Source organism: Eutrema salsugineum, unplaced genomic scaffold (genome assembly GCF_000478725.1).
Source record: "Eutrema salsugineum unplaced genomic scaffold, Eutsalg1_0 scaffold_13, whole genome shotgun sequence".
Lineage (NCBI taxonomy): Eukaryota > Viridiplantae > Streptophyta > Magnoliopsida > Brassicales > Brassicaceae > Eutrema > Eutrema salsugineum.
The window spans coordinates 8,241,559-8,261,494 of NW_006256885.1; the positions used below are offsets into that span (position 1 = coordinate 8,241,559).

General features: G+C 38.4%; 5 protein-coding genes across 6 annotated transcripts; 3 read left to right on the top strand and 2 right to left on the bottom strand.

Annotated features, from left to right (window-relative positions):
- Nucleotides 1-166: 166 nt before the first annotated feature.
- On the bottom strand, nucleotides 167-5,054 carry LOC18024339. The gene is made up of 13 exons (XM_006408131.2): nucleotides 4,863-5,054; nucleotides 2,761-4,786; nucleotides 2,552-2,680; nucleotides 2,317-2,451; nucleotides 2,187-2,233; nucleotides 1,925-2,076; nucleotides 1,721-1,833; nucleotides 1,394-1,591; nucleotides 1,110-1,316; nucleotides 885-1,032; nucleotides 662-792; nucleotides 488-577; nucleotides 167-406 (listed from the first exon to the last, which is right to left on the bottom strand). Exons 2-13 carry the CDS (start codon nucleotides 4,705-4,707, stop codon nucleotides 308-310), a joined length of 3,396 nt encoding a protein of 1,131 aa, XP_006408194.2. The 5' UTR covers nucleotides 4,708-4,786; nucleotides 4,863-5,054; the 3' UTR covers nucleotides 167-307.
- A 282-nt stretch (nucleotides 5,055-5,336) lies between these two features.
- LOC18024340 (probable inactive ATP-dependent zinc metalloprotease FTSHI 5, chloroplastic) lies at nucleotides 5,337-12,270 on the top strand. Its single transcript, XM_006408133.2, has 16 exons — nucleotides 5,337-6,519; nucleotides 6,813-7,284; nucleotides 7,784-7,984; nucleotides 8,061-8,354; nucleotides 8,444-8,713; nucleotides 8,873-9,094; nucleotides 9,188-9,361; nucleotides 9,481-9,602; nucleotides 9,772-9,973; nucleotides 10,180-10,308; nucleotides 10,404-10,892; nucleotides 10,975-11,049; nucleotides 11,235-11,294; nucleotides 11,458-11,565; nucleotides 11,672-11,752; nucleotides 11,933-12,270. Exons 1-16 carry the CDS (start codon nucleotides 5,522-5,524, stop codon nucleotides 11,999-12,001), a joined length of 3,966 nt encoding a protein of 1,321 aa, XP_006408196.1. The 5' UTR covers nucleotides 5,337-5,521; the 3' UTR covers nucleotides 12,002-12,270.
- A 1,149-nt stretch (nucleotides 12,271-13,419) lies between these two features.
- On the top strand, nucleotides 13,420-16,625 carry LOC18024341 (inositol phosphorylceramide glucuronosyltransferase 1). Its single transcript, XM_006408134.2, has 9 exons — nucleotides 13,420-13,804; nucleotides 14,016-14,136; nucleotides 14,258-14,607; nucleotides 14,810-14,917; nucleotides 15,028-15,162; nucleotides 15,268-15,405; nucleotides 15,492-15,777; nucleotides 15,925-16,048; nucleotides 16,335-16,625. Exons 1-9 carry the CDS (start codon nucleotides 13,571-13,573, stop codon nucleotides 16,474-16,476), a joined length of 1,638 nt encoding a protein of 545 aa, XP_006408197.1. The 5' UTR covers nucleotides 13,420-13,570; the 3' UTR covers nucleotides 16,477-16,625.
- A 550-nt stretch (nucleotides 16,626-17,175) lies between these two features.
- Nucleotides 17,176-18,508, top strand: LOC18024839. The gene is made up of 2 exons (XM_006408135.2): nucleotides 17,176-17,587; nucleotides 17,747-18,508. The coding sequence occupies exons 1-2, from the start codon at nucleotides 17,264-17,266 to the stop codon at nucleotides 18,236-18,238; spliced, it is 816 nt and encodes a 271-aa protein (XP_006408198.1). The 5' UTR covers nucleotides 17,176-17,263; the 3' UTR covers nucleotides 18,239-18,508.
- Nucleotides 18,509-18,792: 284 nt separating this feature from the next.
- LOC18024840 lies at nucleotides 18,793-19,793 on the bottom strand. 2 transcript variants are annotated; one of them, XM_006408136.2, is made up of 4 exons: nucleotides 19,649-19,793; nucleotides 19,289-19,535; nucleotides 18,995-19,147; nucleotides 18,793-18,832 (listed from the first exon to the last, which is right to left on the bottom strand). In XM_006408136.2, the coding sequence occupies exons 1-2, from the start codon at nucleotides 19,717-19,719 to the stop codon at nucleotides 19,316-19,318; spliced, it is 291 nt and encodes a 96-aa protein (XP_006408199.1). In that variant the 5' UTR covers nucleotides 19,720-19,793; the 3' UTR covers nucleotides 18,793-18,832; nucleotides 18,995-19,147; nucleotides 19,289-19,315. The 2 variants fall into 2 exon arrangements, with proteins under 2 accessions (XP_006408199.1, XP_024014843.1); XM_024159075.1 differs by having other exon boundaries at nucleotides 18,995-19,535.
- Nucleotides 19,794-19,936: the final 143 nt, after the last annotated feature.

Sequence of the window (19,936 nt, forward strand, 5' to 3'; positions counted from 1 at the left end):
AGAGAAAGATTTTGCTACTTTCGACTACATTTTCGTGCTGTTAGTAGAAGTGCTACTTTCATAACCGCTAAGTAAGCGTTAACCAATGAGGAATACATCCTATTTAATAGGTCTTGATTGTTGTGTAATCATTGAATGTAGCAATGAATGAATTTGATCCGTTGAATAACGAAAGTATCACTACTTGGGTTTTTCTTATAGGAACAAAATATTCACAACTTTATAAGTTTAATTGAATATCAATTGCTTTCTTCAGACGATAAACACAACTGCTTAACATGAAGGTATCTATATTGATATAACGTTGTCACTTGTTAGGCCATTGAACTGCTTCATAGAACAGAATCTCTGGTCGAACCTTCCTTTCTTTACAGAATCTGACTACACTCTTCCATGTACCAACAGCCTGTGGCATCACCACATATATCAATAGTGTCTAAGTTCACATTTCAATTCAAGAAAGACAAATTCAAATGTTTCGTCTTACCTCTTTCGCTAAAGCTTCATGTCTGAAACTGACCCATCGGTTCTTTTTATAAGCTAGGCAGGTGTATTCTTCTTCTTCACCACAACCAACCTGCGTTACATATGCTGATAATGTAACAGAGAAATACAGAAGAACAAACTTGACAAACATTTGTGACATTTTTTTCGATTATACCATTGAAACAAGCCGGTACTTTGTGTTTGGTTTTAAGCCCTCGTATAGCCTGCTGATATCCATCTCCCATTCCAAAGCCTTTGTTGTTTCGTATATTTCCTTTTCACTTTCATTCTTCTCCCATTCCAAAACTATATTACAAACCCATGAAACATCAACATTGTCTTATCATAGCATACAGGTGGAATGAGTAGACAAGATCACAATCATGGTTACAGCTTACCGATTGTGAAGATAGGGGGGCATCTACTTATAATGTGATGGACAAAGTTTGCCTCTCCACAGCCTTCTGTTTTAATATCACAGAACAGTTTCTCTTCCATGCGGATCACCTTAAGGATGTCCTCAAGCTTTAAATTCCCAAAAGCACACTGTATGTATAACCACAGAACAATTTTTTAAACCAGTTTCTGTAGGAAAGACAAAGAGGGAAATAAATGACACATACCTTCAATTCTCTGATTGAATCTGCAGCCATAACAATGCCATAAGAACTTTGCTCTGGATAATTTGTACTCCTTCTGCACTTGCTACAACTCATTCTTTCATATTCTTCCAGTGTAAAAAGACGTGTTACGACGCTATCTATATCTGGATTTTTCCAGCAAGGCCAAAACTCAAGGATAGATACAAGCAGCTCAGCAGCATCACTTGACTGAAAAGAGTAAAAACCAGAATGACATTTAACACAACAATCAAGAAACCTAGAAGCTTATATTTATCCGCACAAACCATGGAATGAACTTCTTCTAGGGAAGCAAGTAAGTCTCCCAGGAGGCAACTGTACAGTCCCTCTACTTTTATATGCTTCCAGGCAAAAGCAGAAAAGAAACTTCGTAGTGCATAAGGAAAATCTTCTTCTGGGTTTTCAGCAAATTGATGCCGATTGTGCACCAAATACTCTTTAAGAACCTTAATGTTACAAAGGGCCTGCAGTAGCAGCACATTTTATCAGAGGAAATAAGGATGTAAAGAGAAAAAACATGCAGATAGAGAATAAGCTGAATCAGTAGAAGAAGTTTAGGTTTTGAATGTTATGTTTGTTGGTGCCTGCTTTACCTTTAGTGTCATTTCAAGAGCTGAATTGTATCTGGTTGCAGCTGCTCCATGTGCTGACTCCAAATGTTTCGACAGTGAATCTTCTTCAAGCATATTTTGCATATTTTGCATATCTTGAAGATGGCAGGTTAAAGAAATAAGAATTGTACATCTCAAAAGAAAGTAGTTTAGAAGATTTGTAAGCTCTTTTACAACCAGGGTCACCTTTAACAGCTTCCTCTTGGTTGTCAGTGTTGGATGAAATATCCAATCGACCCCTTTCACCTGAAAGAGTATCTTCTGGTTCCATAGAGCATTCTTCCGTCGTTTTTGGTGATGGAGAAGTAACTCCCGGTTCAAGATTGACAGGAGATTCACTAGAAATATGTAAGACACATTGTACTCTAAGAAAACCTTCAAATAATATATCAAGTTGCGAAAATACTCTTGCGAAACCAAATTTCTCGTTTAGAGAAGAGGAACTTACTGTTCGACATTCTGCTCAAGAACACTAGACATGCTCGTTGAAGTTCTCTGTTATGCAATGAAGATCATTTATACAACTGAGTAACCGAAAAAGTCAGACAAACAAATAGAGAATTTAGATCTTCAATAACCTTGATGCTTTTATGTTTCTTCTTCTTTGACCCTGAGTAGTTCTCCTTCTCTCGTTTTTTCCCGGATAAAAGATCTGCTTCTGCTGCAGCTACCGTGGCGATGAGATCCATATTTACAACTACATCTAACTCTTCCTACAAGAAGAGACATAAATCATAACATAAGTTACCTTTTAAAGAATAAAACAGAGCGAAGATGAAAGCTCTATGTATAAAACCAAAGTTTCAAACCAACCCGCAGGAAACGTTTGAGCAGGTGAAGGATATAAGACCGGTGGTCAAAAACAGAAAGCCTGGTGATGTCGTTTAGCAAACTAATCCTTGACTTTTCAACCAGCAAAATCTTTGAATCTACTAGCGGAACCTGCAAGGCAATAGATACTTTACATTAACAATTTACGTATGTTGTTCAATTGTTTATTAAAACTCAGAACAGGAAGGAACCTTGTTGGTGACCACAGATTCCAGACGGTCTATAGACTTTAACACTATATCATCACTGAGAATTTTATGCCCATGTATAAGATTCAGGCAATCTTCTAGATCGGGAAAATCAAATGTCAGATGCGATGCTCCTTCGAGAATATCTTGAACTGCACACAAGAATAGTATTGCGTGGGGAGAATCTCCTCCCTCTGTCGTTAATTGGTCTTCACATTTATCACCCAGAAGAGATGCATAAGCGTTCCACTGATCTTCCGGAACAATCCTTCTCCTTTCATCTTCGTGCATACACAAGTTCTTGGCGTCAATAAGAGCTCTTTGATAACCTAGGATCTCCAACTTCTTTGCATATTTGGTTCCCAAAGTCCTACACGTAAAGTTAATGGCTCTCAGAACAGCCACCCATATATCAAGATTGTGTGCCCTGATAGATCTGGGAAATTCAAAGCTCTCATCTATTAAAGGGTAGTCAAGCAACCAGGTTATGATATCATCGCCCTGAGGATGTGTCTTGGCGTAGTAAACATTCTGATCACAAATATCTACTGTCCCTTCATCATCGAATGAAGCAATCTTGCCTCTCAGCAGTCTTTTATCCAGAAGCATACACGAAAACTGGTGGTCAAAATCCATCTTTTCTTTTACTCGAATACAACCCCATAAACTGTCCACTGCTCTGCAAATCAGATTTGTACCATCATCCCTTTCACACTTGATGAGTTTGAGTAGGTCCAGAATTTGGTTGAGTTCATCAGATTCCAAAAAGCATATACCCTGAGGTGTTTCCAATAGGCGACACTCGGTAGTAATAGTATGCTCGGAAACTTCAAATTGTACAAGATGCTTAATCAGAAATCTCATCATCCAGTCTCGGATGCTACAAGAAAGAATCTTACTCTCCCAAAATGACACAAGGAGCAATCGGATTTCCTTGAGTAACTTACTGCGTTCTTCATTTGCAGCTAAAGGCCAGTCTTTGGACCATCCATTCTCATAGACAAACTCTTTCACAGATTCAAGCCGAGTCTTAATCATTTCAGCGGCAGCTACTGCATCCACTGGATCCCAACCTGCAACCGATATCATACCAGCCCACACTTCATCTACCCTCTGAGCCATATGCTTTGTCGTCGAAGGTTTAAATTTTGCAGCGTGCTCTTGTTCAAGATGATTCTTAAACTTTTTCGGATAAAAGAACTTCTGTGAACAAGTTCGACACATCCAAAATTTCCATTTCCTGTTTATCCTAGCAGAATTCAAAACTTGCTCCAAAGCATCTTGTCCCTCTTTGCCGTATTCTCGCTCTACGTAACTTGTAAGCTTCGCAATGCTTACTTTAAGAAAGTTCCGTTTATCCTCAACATTCATACCCGCCCAAAATGACCTCAATCTTTGACCTTCAGCGTTATTCGAGTCACTCCTAATCGTGTCTCGAACTTCTTTTGACTCCGTAAGTGTTGGCTCAGATTTTTTTCCTGTAGGACCAGTGAGTATCTTCAACTGTGATGCGTTGATTATATTCGCAAGTGAAGTTTTTGTGCTTTCCTCGACCGAGCTCAATTGATCACACGCATCCAGAAAAGATAAACTCTCTTTTGCATATTTCACGGCTTTCTTGAAATACAATGCTGAGTCAAGCTGGTTGGCCATATCGAACAATGCAGTTGCAGAGAAGGCGTGAATCCCACAATCTTCCGCAAAGGATTCTACAGAACTCAGCAAAAACGCGAACTTGACGTCACTACTCCGTGCTCTACTCGCTAGGTTAAACAAGATAGAACCTTCGAGAAAATGGATCATTCCTGGAAGATTTTGTTTCCCACGACGGATTGAAATCGAATCTTCAATTACCTCCAAGGCCTTGATGTGATTTCCTTGAGCGAAGTAACCTTGGGCAAGTGTGTGGAGCTGAGAATCCTCCTTGGCATCTTTGAAGAAAGAATCCATGGTTGGAGAAGACAATACGCAGTAACGATTCTCAAGGCTTCTCTCGATTTCTTGGTCTCGACTCTCGACGGTTATTTCGCTTCAGGTAGAAGAAAGAAACTTGTTAACGACTTTTTCTTTGCGAGGGAGAAAAAATAACGACAAAAATGTTGAACCTTTATCACGTGAGAGGTCCACGTGACGATAGAAGACGAGCAGCTTCCTCTTTCACGAACAACTCTCTCCTCCATATCCATTGAGAAGATCTATCGAACACCTTGTGTGCGTTCCACGTTTTAAGTAAATCACACAACTGCTTCGATTTAATTTTCGAATTAAGAACGGAAAGTTAGGAGTAGAATTGTATTAGATTTTTTTTTCCCGGAATATAGAGTGAGCAAATAAACGGAGAAAAAAAGTGATCTTGTTGCAGTTGTTCTGAGTTTTCCGACCAGAGAAAACGAAAATACATATGATCTGAGCATTTCGGTTTTCTTCAAACCAGAAGACTTAACCGCTAATTTATCGTCTTCTTCTTCCGGTTTTGTATAGAAAATGGGTTATTGTTATTCGATTTTGGTTATCGGTTTACTATTGTGTAAATATTGAAAACCTGAACCGTTCTCTCTATCTACTTCTGATAAACCTCTCCCTCGATTTTTCCTTCTTACTGCTTCAGTGCTTTCTTTCACTCTCGTCGTCAGTTGCAATTCAAAATCCGGCGACTAGCCGGAGGAATTATCAATCAAAGCCATATCGAGCTCCTGCAATGGAATTCATGACATGGTCTTCGTTTTGTCGTTGATTTTTTTTTCACTTGGGCGGTATTGCTGCGATGGATTTCATTTCCGCTTCTTCCATCTCTTCACCCTTTTTCACACGGCTGTCTCCGCTTTCTCTCAGCCCAGGTCTAGTATCGTTAAAACCTAGATATCGGGTCAATAATCGGAGATTTGGGTCTAGAGAATCCAAGAAATCTAGGAAAATTGTGCCCATTAGAGGCTGTTTTGGTTGCTCCGGCGTACATGGGAGCTTTGTAAGCTCGAGCCAGCCTGAAGATGGGAGTAAAGTTGTTTCGGAATCACTGAGGCTATGTACAGAGGGAAATGAGCTTGTGCCATTGTCTGGGTATAGCGCGAAGACGAGAAAGAGTCTAATAGAGTTTTTGTCGAAGCCTTTAGTTCACGCATTGTTTTGTATTGCAATTGGGTTTTCACCAATTCAATCGTTTCAAGCTCCAGCTTTAGCTGTGCCCTTCCTCAGTGATGTGATATGGAAGAAAAAGAAAGAGACGATTAGAGAAAAAGAGCTGGTTTTGAAAACAGCTGATCATGAGTTCTCGGGTTATACTCGGAGACTGTTGGAGACAGTCTCGGTTCTACTCAAGAGTATTGACAAGGTCAGAAATGAAAATGGAGATGCTGCTGAAGTGGGAACGGCCTTGGATGCAGTGAAGGTTGAGAGTGAGAAATTGCAGAAAGAGATAATGAATGGATTATATAGTGATATGAGGCGGTCGAGGAAAGAGAGAGATGCGTTAATGAAACGAACCGATGGAATTGTAGATGAGGCCCTAAGACTGAAGAAAGAGAGTGAAAAACTGTTGAGAAAAGGTGATAGGGAGAAAGTGGAGAAATTGGAACAGAGGGTGGATATAATTGAGAGCGAGTACAACAAGATATGGGAGAGAATAGATGAGATTGATGATGTCATTTTAAAGAAAGAGACAACAACTTTGAGTTTTGGTGTTAGGGAGCTTATGTTCATTGAAAGAGAGTGTGGAGAGTTGGTTAAGAGCTTCAACCGAGAAATGAAGCAAAAAAGTTTTGAAAGGTGATATGTCTAGCCATGATTTTGTCTGGAGAAAATACTATTCCGCCTTACCTTTAACTGTCAATTGGGTTACCCGTTAATGAGAGAAAGCTTATTGCGTGCACTTCTAATGGTGGTGGTAGAAGCCAGATCTAGATTATAAAATTCATCTTTTTTATACTCTTACGCTTATTTTTAGTGTATCTTTTGTTGGCTTTTCTATATGTCTTTGTCATGTATATGCTTTCTGTTTTTCTCGCTGACAAATATGTTTCATGTTTCACTTACACGATCAATTGATTTTCTGGCTGTAGTACTCCTGAAAGCTCCATTACGAAACTCCCGAGGTCGGAGATTAAGCAGGAATTGTTGAATGCTCAAAGAAAGCACTTGGAACAAATGATATTGCCTAATGTTTTGGAACTAGAGGAGGTTGATCCCTTGTTCGATCGTGATTCAGTGGATTTTTCTCTACGCATAAAAAAACGCCTTGAGGAATCGAAAAAGCTGCAGAAAGATCTTCAGGATCGTATCCGAGGACGTATGAAAAAGTTTGGTGAAGAAAAGATTTTTGTGGTTAAAACTCCAGAAGGTGAAGCTGTCAAGGGCTTCCCTGAAACTGAGGTGAAATGGATGTTTGGAGAGAAGGAGGTGGTTGTTCCGAAAGCTATCCAGCTCCATCTTCGCCATGGTTGGAAAAAGTGGCAAGAAGAAGCAAAGGCAGATTTGAAACAGAAACTTTTAGAAGATGTTGATTTTGGTAAACAATATATTGCGCAGAGACAGGTAACTTTTGGCTTATTATATGAAAAATTTACTAAACCAAATATACTTGGTTTGTTTATTATGGTGGATGTATTTCCTGTGAAGAACGGAAAATGCTCTATATTTTTCGTGGTAGATAAATCAGGATGGTGAGTTAGCATGACTAACTGATACATTTGTATTTTTTTGGTGATGGAAACCTCAAGAATTGCCTTGGTTTTGGTAGATTCTGTTTTATTGCATACCTAAGTTCATGTGTTATCTAATCACAGGCTATTAGGTAAATCAGTTTACTTGGGCAAGCAAGAAGCACTCTTTTTTTTTTTATAATTTACACCACTGATTGGATATTTTTACTGTTTGATCTTTGTGGAACTGAGGTTATTGCTGTAATGCTTAAGGTAAGAAAGTTTTAGTTGGAACCTTGTTGTAAAGTTTATGTACATCTGTGTGTTTTGCGGAGCTTATTTGCACATGTATTGATTCACCAATTAGTTACTGATTTTTTTTTTATCTGAAGGAACAAGTTCTCCTAGATCGAGATAGAGTTGTTTCAAAGACTTGGTATAATGAAGACAAAGATAGGTGGGAGATGGACCATATGGCTGTTCCATATGCAGTTTCCAGGAAACTGATTGACAGTGCCAGGCTTAGGCATGATTATGCTGTAATGTATGTTGCACTAAAAGGAGATGACAAGGAGTATTACGTTGACCTCAAGGTTGACCAGTTAAAGTCCTGATTTATTTGATGGATCTTTAATATTATAGGCTGCTAACTCTTTTCTATGGTTGTAGGAATATGAGATGCAATTTGAGAAATTTGGAGGGGTTGATGCTCTATACCTCAAAATGCTTGCTTGTGGAATCCCAACTTCTGTCCATCTGATGTGGATACCCATGTCAGAGCTAAGTCTTCAGCAACAGTTTCTGTTGATTACAAGGGTGGTTTCTCGACTCTATACCGCATTGACAAAGACTCAACTTGTATCACATGCGAAGGATATTCTGTTAGAGAGAATAAGGAATATAAACGATGACATTATGATGGCGGTCGTGTTTCCAGCCATCGAATTTATCATTCCTTACCAGGTATTACTTTACTCTCTCTGGATTTTTTCTTCCTGTTTTCTTGAGTCTATTTTGTCTTCTTTAAAATATCTGGCTTATTTCTGACACAGTTAAGGCTGCGTCTGGGAATGGCTTGGCCGGAAGAAATAGATCAGGCTGTTGGCTCAACATGGTACTTGCAATGGCAGTCTGAGGCAGAAATGAACTTCAAGACCCGCAATACAGAAAATTTTCAGTGGTTCGTCTGGTTTCTAATTCGAAGCTTTGTGTACGGGTTTGTTTTGTATCATGTTTTCCGCTTTCTGAAAAGAAAGGTTCCAAGAGTTCTTGGCTATGGACCCTTCCGTCGTGATCCAAACGTGCGAAAATTCTGGAGAGTGGTATGCAACTTTCCTTTTTCCCTATGCTTCTCTTTCCAACGCTATCAAATTTTTAATGAGCAGTAGTATTGTAGCTAGTATTCCACCGATCATGTTTGTTGATCATTCAGGTTCCTTACAGTTACAATTGATTACGAAAATGTTTTATTTGTGTTGCAGAAATCATATTTTACTTATAGAAGAAGGCGAATAAAACAAAAGAGAAGAGCTGGAATCGACCCCATAAAAACTGCTTTCGATAGAATGAAGAGAGTGAAAAATCCACCTATTGCGTTAAAAAACTTTGCAAGTATTGAGTCTATGAGAGAAGAAATCAACGAGGTCGTGGCATTTTTACAGAATCCAAAGGCATTTCAGGAGATGGGTGCCCGTGCACCTCGGGTATGTTGCTTTACAGTCGTGTGCCTACTATGTAGGATAGTGTTCCAACTGTAAGCAGAATTAATTCGTAGGAAGTGCTTATTCACATTGCAGGGAGTTCTTATTGTGGGTGAGAGAGGAACGGGAAAAACGTCACTGGCGCTTGCTATAGCAGCCGAAGCAAGAGTACCTGTCGTCAATGTTGAAGCTCAAGAGTTGGAGGCTGGACTATGGGTTGGTCAAAGTGCAGCGAATGTCAGGGAACTTTTTCAAACTGCAAGAGACTTGGTTAGCTGCTTTGCCCCAAATTGTTTTGTTGATTCATCAATTTCATAGATATTAACTTTCGAGTTCTCATCATAATCATTCATGCCATCTTATGTTCTGATGTTTACTGTGATAACTAGGCACCTGTTATCATATTTGTGGAGGATTTTGACCTCTTTGCTGGTGTACGTGGGAAGTTCATACATACAAAACAGCAAGATCATGAATCTTTTATAAATCAGCTTCTTGTTGAACTTGATGGGTAAGAGCCAATTTCTTGGTTGATTAAAACTTAAGACCATATTTGTAGGGGTTTTTCAAAGTATCGCCTATAGTGGAATAGGAATTGCTGCTTTAGGCCCAAGTAGCTTCTCCTTTTTCCCTGTTGATATTTCTGATGCCATTCCAATTTATAATTTCTACTTATGCAGCTTTGAGAAACAGGATGGTGTAGTTTTAATGGCTACAACACGAAATCATAAGCAAATTGATGAGGCGTTAAGAAGGCCAGGTCGAATGGATAGAATATTCCACCTTCAAAGTCCAACTGAAATGGAAAGGGAGAGAATTTTACACAATGCAGCTGAAGAAACCATGGACAGAGAACTCATTGATCTAGTGGATTGGCGTAAGGTGATCTTAAGCTGTGCCAGCGATTATATATGTTTAACCTGCTATTTGATTTATTTTGCACCTTCAAAGTTATGGTCATTTCTATTTTGCTTGTGAGTGCTCTATCACGTCGTGTTTCTTCTTTCTTGCTCTATCTCCTATATCTCTTCCTGGTTCTGTATTTTCTGGTTCCACTATCTCGGTTAGTTAATAGTTAATGGTTGCAGGTTTCGGAAAAGACATCTTTATTACGGCCGATAGAACTGAAACTTGTTCCAATGGCTCTCGAAAGTAGTGCCTTCAGGAGCAAATTTCTGGACACAGATGAACTTCTGAGTTATGTTAGCTGGTTTGCAGTAAGCAATCTGTAGCACCTTCGCCTTTTGTCAAACCATCTTTGTTCATTTCTATGGTTGGTTTCATGAGGTGATTTCTTTCTCTTTTATGACAGACGTTTAGCCATATAGTGCCCCCATGGTTGCGGAAAACTAAAGTTGTGAAGTCGATGAGCAAAATGCTTGTGAATCATCTTGGACTCAACTTAACCAAAGAAGATTTGGAGAATGTGGTTGATTTGATGGAACCATATGGACAGATCAGCAATGGAATAGAACTTTTGAACCCTCCTGTTGATTGGACGAGGGAGACAAAGTTCCCGCATGCTGTTTGGGCTGCTGGTCGTGCTCTAATCGCTCTTCTAATACCAAACTTCGATGTTGTAGACAATTTGTGGCTTGAGCCTAGTTCCTGGGAAGGAATTGGGTGTACAAAAATCACCAAGGTCACAAGTGGGGGCTCGGCAAGTGGGAATACGGAATCAAGATCATATCTTGAAAAGAAGCTCGTTTTCTGCTTTGGATCTCACATTGCGTCCCAAATGCTTCTTCCTCCCGGAGAAGAAAATTATCTTTCATCTTCAGAAATAACGCAAGCGCAAGAGGTAAACTCTTTCTACTCCCTTCCTGGTGTCTACAGACTTCATGTTTCCTCGCCCTATAATTATTATTTTCGGCTTTCGACAGATTGCAACACGCATGGTGCTTCAATATGGCTGGGGACCCGACGACAGTCCTGCAGTATACTATGCCACCAACGCGGTAATCGTCGTTCTTATATTCGTCATTGGTAGTTCTTTCCAAGATTTATGTCTGTAACCACTGAATACATTTTAACATTGATGATTCGATCTTACAGTTTCCATTCATTCTGATGTCTCGTCTGATCATTTGAGTGACTTGATACATTTTTATTCTATTTTTTTTTCTTTGATTGAATTGAGCAGGTTTCAGCTTTAAGTATGGGGAACCATCATGAATATGAAATGGCCAGTAAAGTCGAAAAGGTTCGTTTTGATCTCTAGTTTCCAATACTTTCATTATGTCTGCCATGTCTGTGTTCTCTCTCTAGCCTTTAACAGTTTTCTTTCACCTTCCCATTTCAATTTGTTCAAGCATTTTCCAAGGCTAAATGTAGAACTTGTCTAATCTCATCTTATTCCTCCACAGATTTATGACTTAGCGTACGAGAAGGCAAAGGGAATGCTCCTTAAAAATCGCCGTGTCCTTGAGAAAATCACTGAGGAGCTACTCGAATTTGAGATCTTGACTCAAAAGGTAAAATCTTCACGATGTTGGGACCATTGTGCAACTGAATACTAGACTGAAGGATGTTGCAGAAAAAAAGAATCTTATCATTTTGGTTTCCTCGTTTGGTTTGCAGGATTTAGAAAGACTTGTTCATGAGAATGGCGGGATTCGGGAAAAGGAACCTTTCTTTCTCTCTGGAACCAGTTACAACGAGGCAAGTATTACAACCATCAATCCATATCATTATTCGAAAAAGCAAAAAACTTAACCTGAATTAAAAAGTTGAAAAGCTTGAACCATTTCTATAGGTCAGTCACATTGCCTTAATTAGAAATGGAATGGCATGTGTTTAAAAACTTGTATCTTTATTTTGTGTGGTTTTCTCCTGTTGCAGCCATTGTCAAGGAGCTTCCTTGATGCTGGAGATTCGCCGGAATCTGTACTTCTGAGTGCACCAACCTAAAAAAAGCCATGAAATATGATTCCATACGTTGATGATAGAGTTTCTTGCAGATGCAGGAGTGAAATTTCTTGCTGATTGCAAATTTTGTTCTTGTGTTCACCAGATGAGATTAGTTTAGTTTGCCAAGTTTGAGACTAGAGATTCATATATACATCTTGTCAACTATAAAACAACTGAAAGTTTCCTTGTCCTATTATTCGACTATATGTCTGTTATTCTTACTGTTTGTTTATAATAATAAAGTTATCCGTGGTGATTTCATTTTATCAGTGCTTCCACTAATTTTATTTAAACACTATGTATAAACGTCATGCAACAGAATGCAAGTTTTCATTGCAAGTTTGTTGTTGAATAAGTGATCGTATCAAAAGGAGAGAGTCCATGTACTTGAGGTTTTGAAGGATTTTTGAATTGATGTTAGAGTAATCCTTTTTCTTCTCGTGTCTGTGAAGTGAAACTTTGCAACTAATGCTAAAAGAATGATTTTTCTTTGGAGGCTCATTGTTTCAGGCATTGTGAGCACTACTTTGTAACCTCTAGCTCCCCCCACAAACGCCAAACCAATCACCAAGACTTGGACTTTTAGTGTGTTCTGAAGTAAATCACCAAGACTTGGACTTTTAGTCTGATTTTAGTGCCTGTTCAACATTTCCGGGAGTAATGAATCCCTTGTCTTCTGCATCTTTAATCATACCATAAGCAATCCTTTCAAGTGGAAGATCATATTCAACCAAAGAAAAGCTTCTACCTCAGGATACAAAAAGGAACAAATATGTCTTAGGAGCAATTTATACAAAAATACTGTTCAGTTCAGTTTATACAATATTCTTTCGGTTCAAATCATCATCCTCCAGCTTCAGCTTGGAAATCTTGTCCATGGCGTTTTGGCTGATATGTGAATATTTTCTTCATCAGAAACAAGAATATTCTTGTAGGCGTAGAGCAAAACGGAAACAACCGATCTTGAAATAAAAACAGGTCAAACACACAGAGTCAGAGAAGAAAAGAAAAAAAGCAAAACGACAACTCATAACAAATAAAACGCAAACGATATAAAGTGATGTTAATAATATAGAGCTAGCAACATGTCTACTATTTGCTCAAAATAAGCACCAAAACGACAATCTCACATAACGTAAAACGCAGCCTACTCGCTCACTTTTAAATTTTGGCCAAAAATGAGCAAAATCGATGGACTACTATTTGCTCAAAATAAGCACCCACGAATTAGGCCTAACGCGCGCAACGTGCACCAGGTGCGAGTGGGTATGAAATATGTCTTTTCATGCGCGTGGCGTCACGCTTTCTGACTTGCACTGGGATTTTTTTTTTTTTTTTATCGTCCACTTCATTACCCCAAGGCTTCTGATTAAATCCTGGAAAAAAAAAGAATTTTCATATTTTCAAAAGAAGTTAAGAAACAAATACAGATCAACGACAACAAAGCCAATGAAGGAAGAAACAAAAAGCATCAAATCGATTTCAACGTTTATATAAAAGCCTGAGCTTTCATTCAAACTTTTCCTCTCGGGAAAATCGGTGGCAAGTGAAGTAAATAGATCCGAACCCATGGTGAAACTCGAGAGTTTCTGGGTTATCATCATCCTCTTATCAATCCAATTCAAGGGTTCGTTTGGATCCGAATCAACTAAGGAAGCTTACGTCACACTTTTGTACGGAGATGAGTTCTTATTGGGAGTTAGAGTATTGGGTAAATCGATTCGAGACACCGGATCATCTAACAAGGATATGGTCGTTTTGGTCTCTGATGGTGTTTCCGACTACTCTAAGTTGCTGCTTAAGGTATGCTTTTTCTTGTGGATTCTCATTTCTACAACCTTAATATTCCTGGAAAGGTCTTAAGAAAGAAAAAGGCTTTCATTTCCGCTGTAGATTATAATAAAGTGATTCTGATTTTTGAGTCGTTACTTATCATTCCTTATCATTTGAGCTGAATCTGTTTCATTGCGATGCTTGCTTGTGTTGTATTAAAGGATAGATTTTGATTATGCAGGCCGATGGATGGAGAGTAGAAAATATTACTTTGCTAGCAAATCCAAACCAAGTTCATCCCAAGAGATTCTGGGGTGTCTATACAAAGCTTAAAATTTTTAACATGACTGATTACAAGAAAGGTAAGTGTTAATTAGTGTTTCTTTTTTTGCAATCCTAGAGCTTTTTCTCATGTTTTATGCTTATGTTTCTTTTTAATTGTTAAATATTTAATATGTCGTGTTTCTTTTTAATTTTTGACAGTTGTGTATCTCGATGCTGATACTATTGTGGTAAAGAACATTGAGGATCTATTTAAGTGCTCCAAGTTTTGCGCTAACTTGAAGCATTCTGAGAGGCTGAACTCTGGAGTCATGGTCGTTGAACCCTCTGAAGCTTTATTCAGTGATATGATGAAACAAGTGAAGACCTTGTCGTCTTATACCGGGGGAGATCAAGGGTTCTTAAATTCCTATTATCCTGATTTCCCGAATGCTCGTGTTTTTGATCCTAGTTTATCCCCTGAGGTCATGAAAACAAGACCAGCTCCTAAAATGGAGAGGCTCTCTACGTTATACAACGCAGATGTCGGTCTTTATATGCTTGCTAACAAGGTAATTGCAATTTCAAGTTTTGAATCTACACTTATAATTAGTTTAATTTTTAGATATCTTGTGTTATCTTTTGTTCTGTTCCTAAGACAAGTGATGTGATCTGGAATGCATGTGGTGAATTGAGGATTAGTTTTAATTAGTTCAAAATATCTTCTTCATCTAGTTTCAATCTAGAATCTGAAGATTCTCATTATTAATGCAGTGGATGGTCGATGACAGCAAACTTCACATTATTCACTACACTCTGGGTCCTCTGAAGCCTTGGGACTGGTGGACAGCATGGCTCGTGAAACCTGTTGATGCGTGGCATGTAGGTCTTCTTGTCTGTGAATTTGCATTTTTTTTTCTTCTCATTATTTCTGGAAAGTTAAGTTCTTTTGAGTGAGTTTCTTAAGTTGAATTTCACCTGGACAACTGCAGAGCATTAGGGTAAGTCTAGAGGAGACTCTTCCTGGAACTGGAGGTGGAAAAACCCCAAATGATGAATTCATCGTCAAGTTCCTTTTCTTGTTACCACTTTGTTTGCTTTTGTTCTGCCTTTATCGTTCCATACAGGTCAGACTTCTTCTTCTTCGTGTTCCTAACCGTTTCTTTCATCTAAGCTGAATTCATCTCATTTGGATCTCAGTTTCATTTTATATCCTCTGTCTTCTGTTGCAGGGACGTGACTTCTTGGGTTCATTGTGCAGGAACTCTGTATGCAATCAGATCAGACATCTTTATTACAAAGTCAGATCTAATGGAACACTTGGTTATAGTGGTGTGTCGACATTGTCTACCATAAATTCCAACCATCAAGTTAGTTTTTTAGCCCACTTATCTGCCTTTTTTTGCAATCTAAATTCTAAAGAATTCTATCTAATGTTAAAACTTTGTCACTACAGCTCCACACTGGCTCGCACTCTAAGGTTCCTCAATACTTGGGGGCGGTTTCAGTTGTAGTCTGTTTTGTAGCTATTTTGACATCCATTGGAGTTTCCTTTGTGATTGTGCCAAGGCAAATAATGCCATGGACTGGCTTGATTTTGATATATGAGTGGACGTTTACAATCTTCATCCTTTTATATGGTGGCTTTCTACTTCTAGTGTATCAATATGGCAAGAAAATCGCATTTCAAACAGGATCTCTTTCATCGCAAACAGAATCGTCATTGGATGATTCAGGAAAAGGTAATCAATAGATATAGTATTATCTGCAAAAAAAAAGTTAAAAAGTATTTTTCCCACAATTTAGCTCTTCCTCTTTCGCCAATTCTACTCATTCTGTGAGCCATATATATAGCCACAGAGACACTAACTTGTTTGACAAATCAACAGGTCATCAGCGGACAGATGCGTCTTGTGACTTTACGACATGTTATTGTGGATTAGGGATGGCATTTTTGGCTTTTGCTGCCATTTCTTTGCCCTACGTTTTAGGGGTCACCGCTCTATTTTTGAGGTAAATTTTTTGTTTTCAGATTGACAGGAAAATTTTGAATCACTTGCTTATGTTCTTTTTTGGTCTTTCTCTCGTGTCTTGAAGTTGATTGCGTAAACTTTCATTTTGTTTCCTGTAAAGAATGAAACACGTTTCTGGGAATGTGTCTATGTGTTGCTCAGTTTCTTAAACTGTTGTTGATTCATCGAACTCTTTGTCCTTGGATCTGACTGGATTAGGATGGATTTTGTTTTTTCAGTGGTTTATGTACTAACTGGCCGGTTTCTGCTACATATTGACTGAGCAGGTTGGGTCTGATGATAGCCGTAGCAATAGTTATAGTTTCGTTCATGACTTATGCATCAGAGCACCTCGCAATCAGATGGTTCCTCAAAGGTCTAGAAGACCGTGAAACGACGAGAACAAAGTCAAGCTGCTTCCTCTGCTGATATCAGAAGTGTGTCACAATGTATACTCACAACACAACTTATGATCTCTTTATTCTGTGTTATTAGGAAAACCAACTCTGAGTTTTTGTCTTTCTCGTGTTATTATATATCATTGTGCTTTCTAAATGAAACATAATTATTTTGGTCATGTGACGAGAAAAGTCGTGGATAAAGTTGGTTCATTTATCGCGTATTCATTCATGCTGTCACAAGTTTAATTTGATTTTGAAATGAAAGATTACACTAGTGTCCTGTAAACTTTTGATCGTTTTTCATTTTTTGTTTCAAAGAGGTCTTTAAATAAATACTCTTCTGAAGATCAATCATAGATTTCATTTCCTAGATGTTTAAGAAAGTCACCAAAAATCTACAAATGTTTCATCGGCAGTTTCTGGAAATTTATACAAAAGCTGCATTGGGTCCAACCAAAATAATTTCACTGCAATTTTTATTTCTGTTGGTTTGGTATTACCAAGTTATTTTAGTTTCGGTTTTGTTGTCGGTATAATTTAAGGTTCTGTAGATACATTTTTTTTTTGTAGATAATTTAATAGTCTGGTTCAATTCAAAATTATTAGAGGTTCGGTTCGAGGTGGTCAAACAAAAATTGAACTCGGTTTGGTTTAATCTGGTTTCCATTTCTATCACTGTTCTTTAGCAACGAGCGATTTAAAAGCGAGGAGGAACTGTTGTGGAGTGGAGTCGAGTGGATTGCAAAGAATTGTTTCTTCTTTTCCTTCTGAATTTTGTTTGATTCTTTTTATCCATAAAATTATTTAGTTTGTTTATGGCGAAGCTGCTCTATCTTCAGCTTTCTTCTCCTTTTGCTTCACGTTTAGCCGCTGGCTTTAGTCGAAGACACCGTTGTATGAATTGCGAGATTGATCTCTGGCCAAGTATCGTGAGCCGCGATTCCTTCGAGTGCCAAGCTTCTCGTGGTCGGTTCAGATTCCGTGCGGAGGAGGAGCTCTTCCGCGACGAAGGGTTTGGTCGATTTGAGTTTGGGAACAGTAAGAAGAAGAGGCCGTGGTGGTTCGGCGATGATGATGATGACGATGACGATTATGATGATTTGATGAATGACGAAGAAGACTGGAACATGGTTTTTGAGGTATTGTTTCTTGTTTTGGGAAATCTCAAGAATTGTTCTGCTTATTACAATGATAATCTCCTTGAGATTTCATCAGAAAAGTTGCTCACTTTCGATCTATAATGTTTTGTTTTTAGGTATTAGTTCTATATCCAATTTAGAGTTTTGTTCCAATTGCAGGTATTTAGGACTTTAAGCTGGATGCTTGCACCTATCGGCATATCATTGCTTCTTGGAACAGATTCAAACGCGGGTTTAATGGCATTAGCAGTTCCTTTAGTGCAATCCGTGTTTTCCCTTGTGGTTAATAAGGCATTGAGCAGGCCAAACATTAGACCTATGAAAAGAAGCAGAAGAGATACATTTTCAAGACCAAGGAAAGTTAGGCAAGAAGAAAACATGAGAGGTGGTGTGGATAAGGGAGGATACAAGTCATGGATGTTAGGAGATGCTGATGCTAACAGCACAGGTTCTAGGTATGGAGGATGGGATGATCTAGTCAAGCAAAAGGAGATTAGAAATGACAATCCGTCAAACGAGAGTGTTCGTACAAAGCAACAGTTTAAAAGAAAAGCTAGTCAGCGGTGGAGAGTTAAGGAGAAGCCATTGCTCTTGAGGATGCTAATTGCTGCCTTCCCCTTTCTGGGTTCATGGACTAAATTGTTATTTTGACAAGGGGTTTATTCAAAGCCCTTTACAACTTGGAGAAGTACTGGTTTTTTCACGCGAGTCGAGAAAGGACAAGAATTTCTCTCGCTTTTGGTCTTCAGATGAAAGCAATCTTCCTGGAATCCAAAGGTTAGCTTTCAGTTATCTTAGAACTTAGAATACATCTCTTACTTGTGATAACAATGCATATTCTGTAAGTTGAGAATATATGCCTGTCAAGGTTTTGTGTTTGTATAAGTACAAAAGTGTAATGGTTCTTATTTGTACAGCCTATATAGTGTCTTCATTTGTTTAATCAGCACCAATAATTGGTGAGTACCAGATGCCCCTGCTACTATACGTGAGATTTGGTAGTGCATTCGCTACTACTTTATCTAGTCAGGGAGCAATACTGCTCAAATATATGCTTTCACATTTGCTTGTTTCACATGTTATTTTAAATAATTCAAAGGCTTCATTAATATGTTTTTCTTAGTGGAAGTAACCATTGGTCTCATGATAAGAATCTTTGGTAAACAGCTTTTCAGAATAAAGAACAATATTTATTGGGAGTCCTTCAGATAGCAAGTTTCTTTAGAACGAAACAGGAATTCTTATCTGTGATGAAAAAAGATACAGTAAACTCTTAAACTATATTTTATTAGCCTTCATTGAATTACTCAGATTGTAGTAAAAAATGAGTTAAGCAGTTTGGTTACTTCAAACTAAGTTTCAGAAGCATAGGAATACATTTACTCCGATGTGCAGAAAACTCCTTACCTTAGTCTCGTTGAACTAGTTAAGATTTTTTCCCTGAGGATGTTGTAGTACTGATGGTGTGCCCATAAACGCGTGATTTGCTTTTAGAGCTAGGGATTTGTATCTGTTGTCTGGATAAATATGAAACGTATGTAGGAATATGCCCTTTGTTCTCTGACAAAGTGACAAGAAAATAAGTTACATCTGACAACAGAATCTAGGAGGCGCTTTGAACATATCCTAAGCAATGTTTTCTTGGTTTCTCTTCTATAATTGATTTATATAGTCTTATGATTCGTGGTGGTAAAGACTAACCCAAGACTAGATCGTAAGTAAGAAAGATTATGGAGAAGTAGGAGGATCGAACTTGTAGTGCTTGTCGACGAAAAGTGATACGTCCCAAGTGCAGCTAAGTCCCTTGGGAATGGTCACAAGGTCTCCTGCACCAAACTCCACAAAGTCTGATGACCCTTTTGAATACACCTTCACCTTTCCCTTCACCAAATAGCATGTCTCTCTTTCTTCAAAGACTAATGCATATTTCCCCGGCTGACAAGACCATCTATTTATCAAAGAGATTCGTCATGTTATTACCAATCAAATGAGGAAATGGAGATAAGAAAAGTCTATGTGGTAGTTGTGTTAGGAATAGAGCGTGTGCATGTTGATACTTACTTTGGCCATGACATGACTCCAAGGTCAGATAACCTTATGCTCGAAGGGTTGTGTTCGATTACGATATTCATTTTGGAAGAGGAATAAGGTGAGAACTCGATAGTGTTTCAATGCTATTGGATAGAAGAGAGAAAGAAAGATAGGAAAAAAGTAGGTTTATGAGATGTATTTATATGGTGAAGGACAGAGTAGTTCTGTATGTTAAACAAGTATGTATAAAGTGACTTCTTCTTTTTTCCCTTCTATTGAAAGGGATATAATCAGAGAGAGGAATATTAAAAGAAGCAC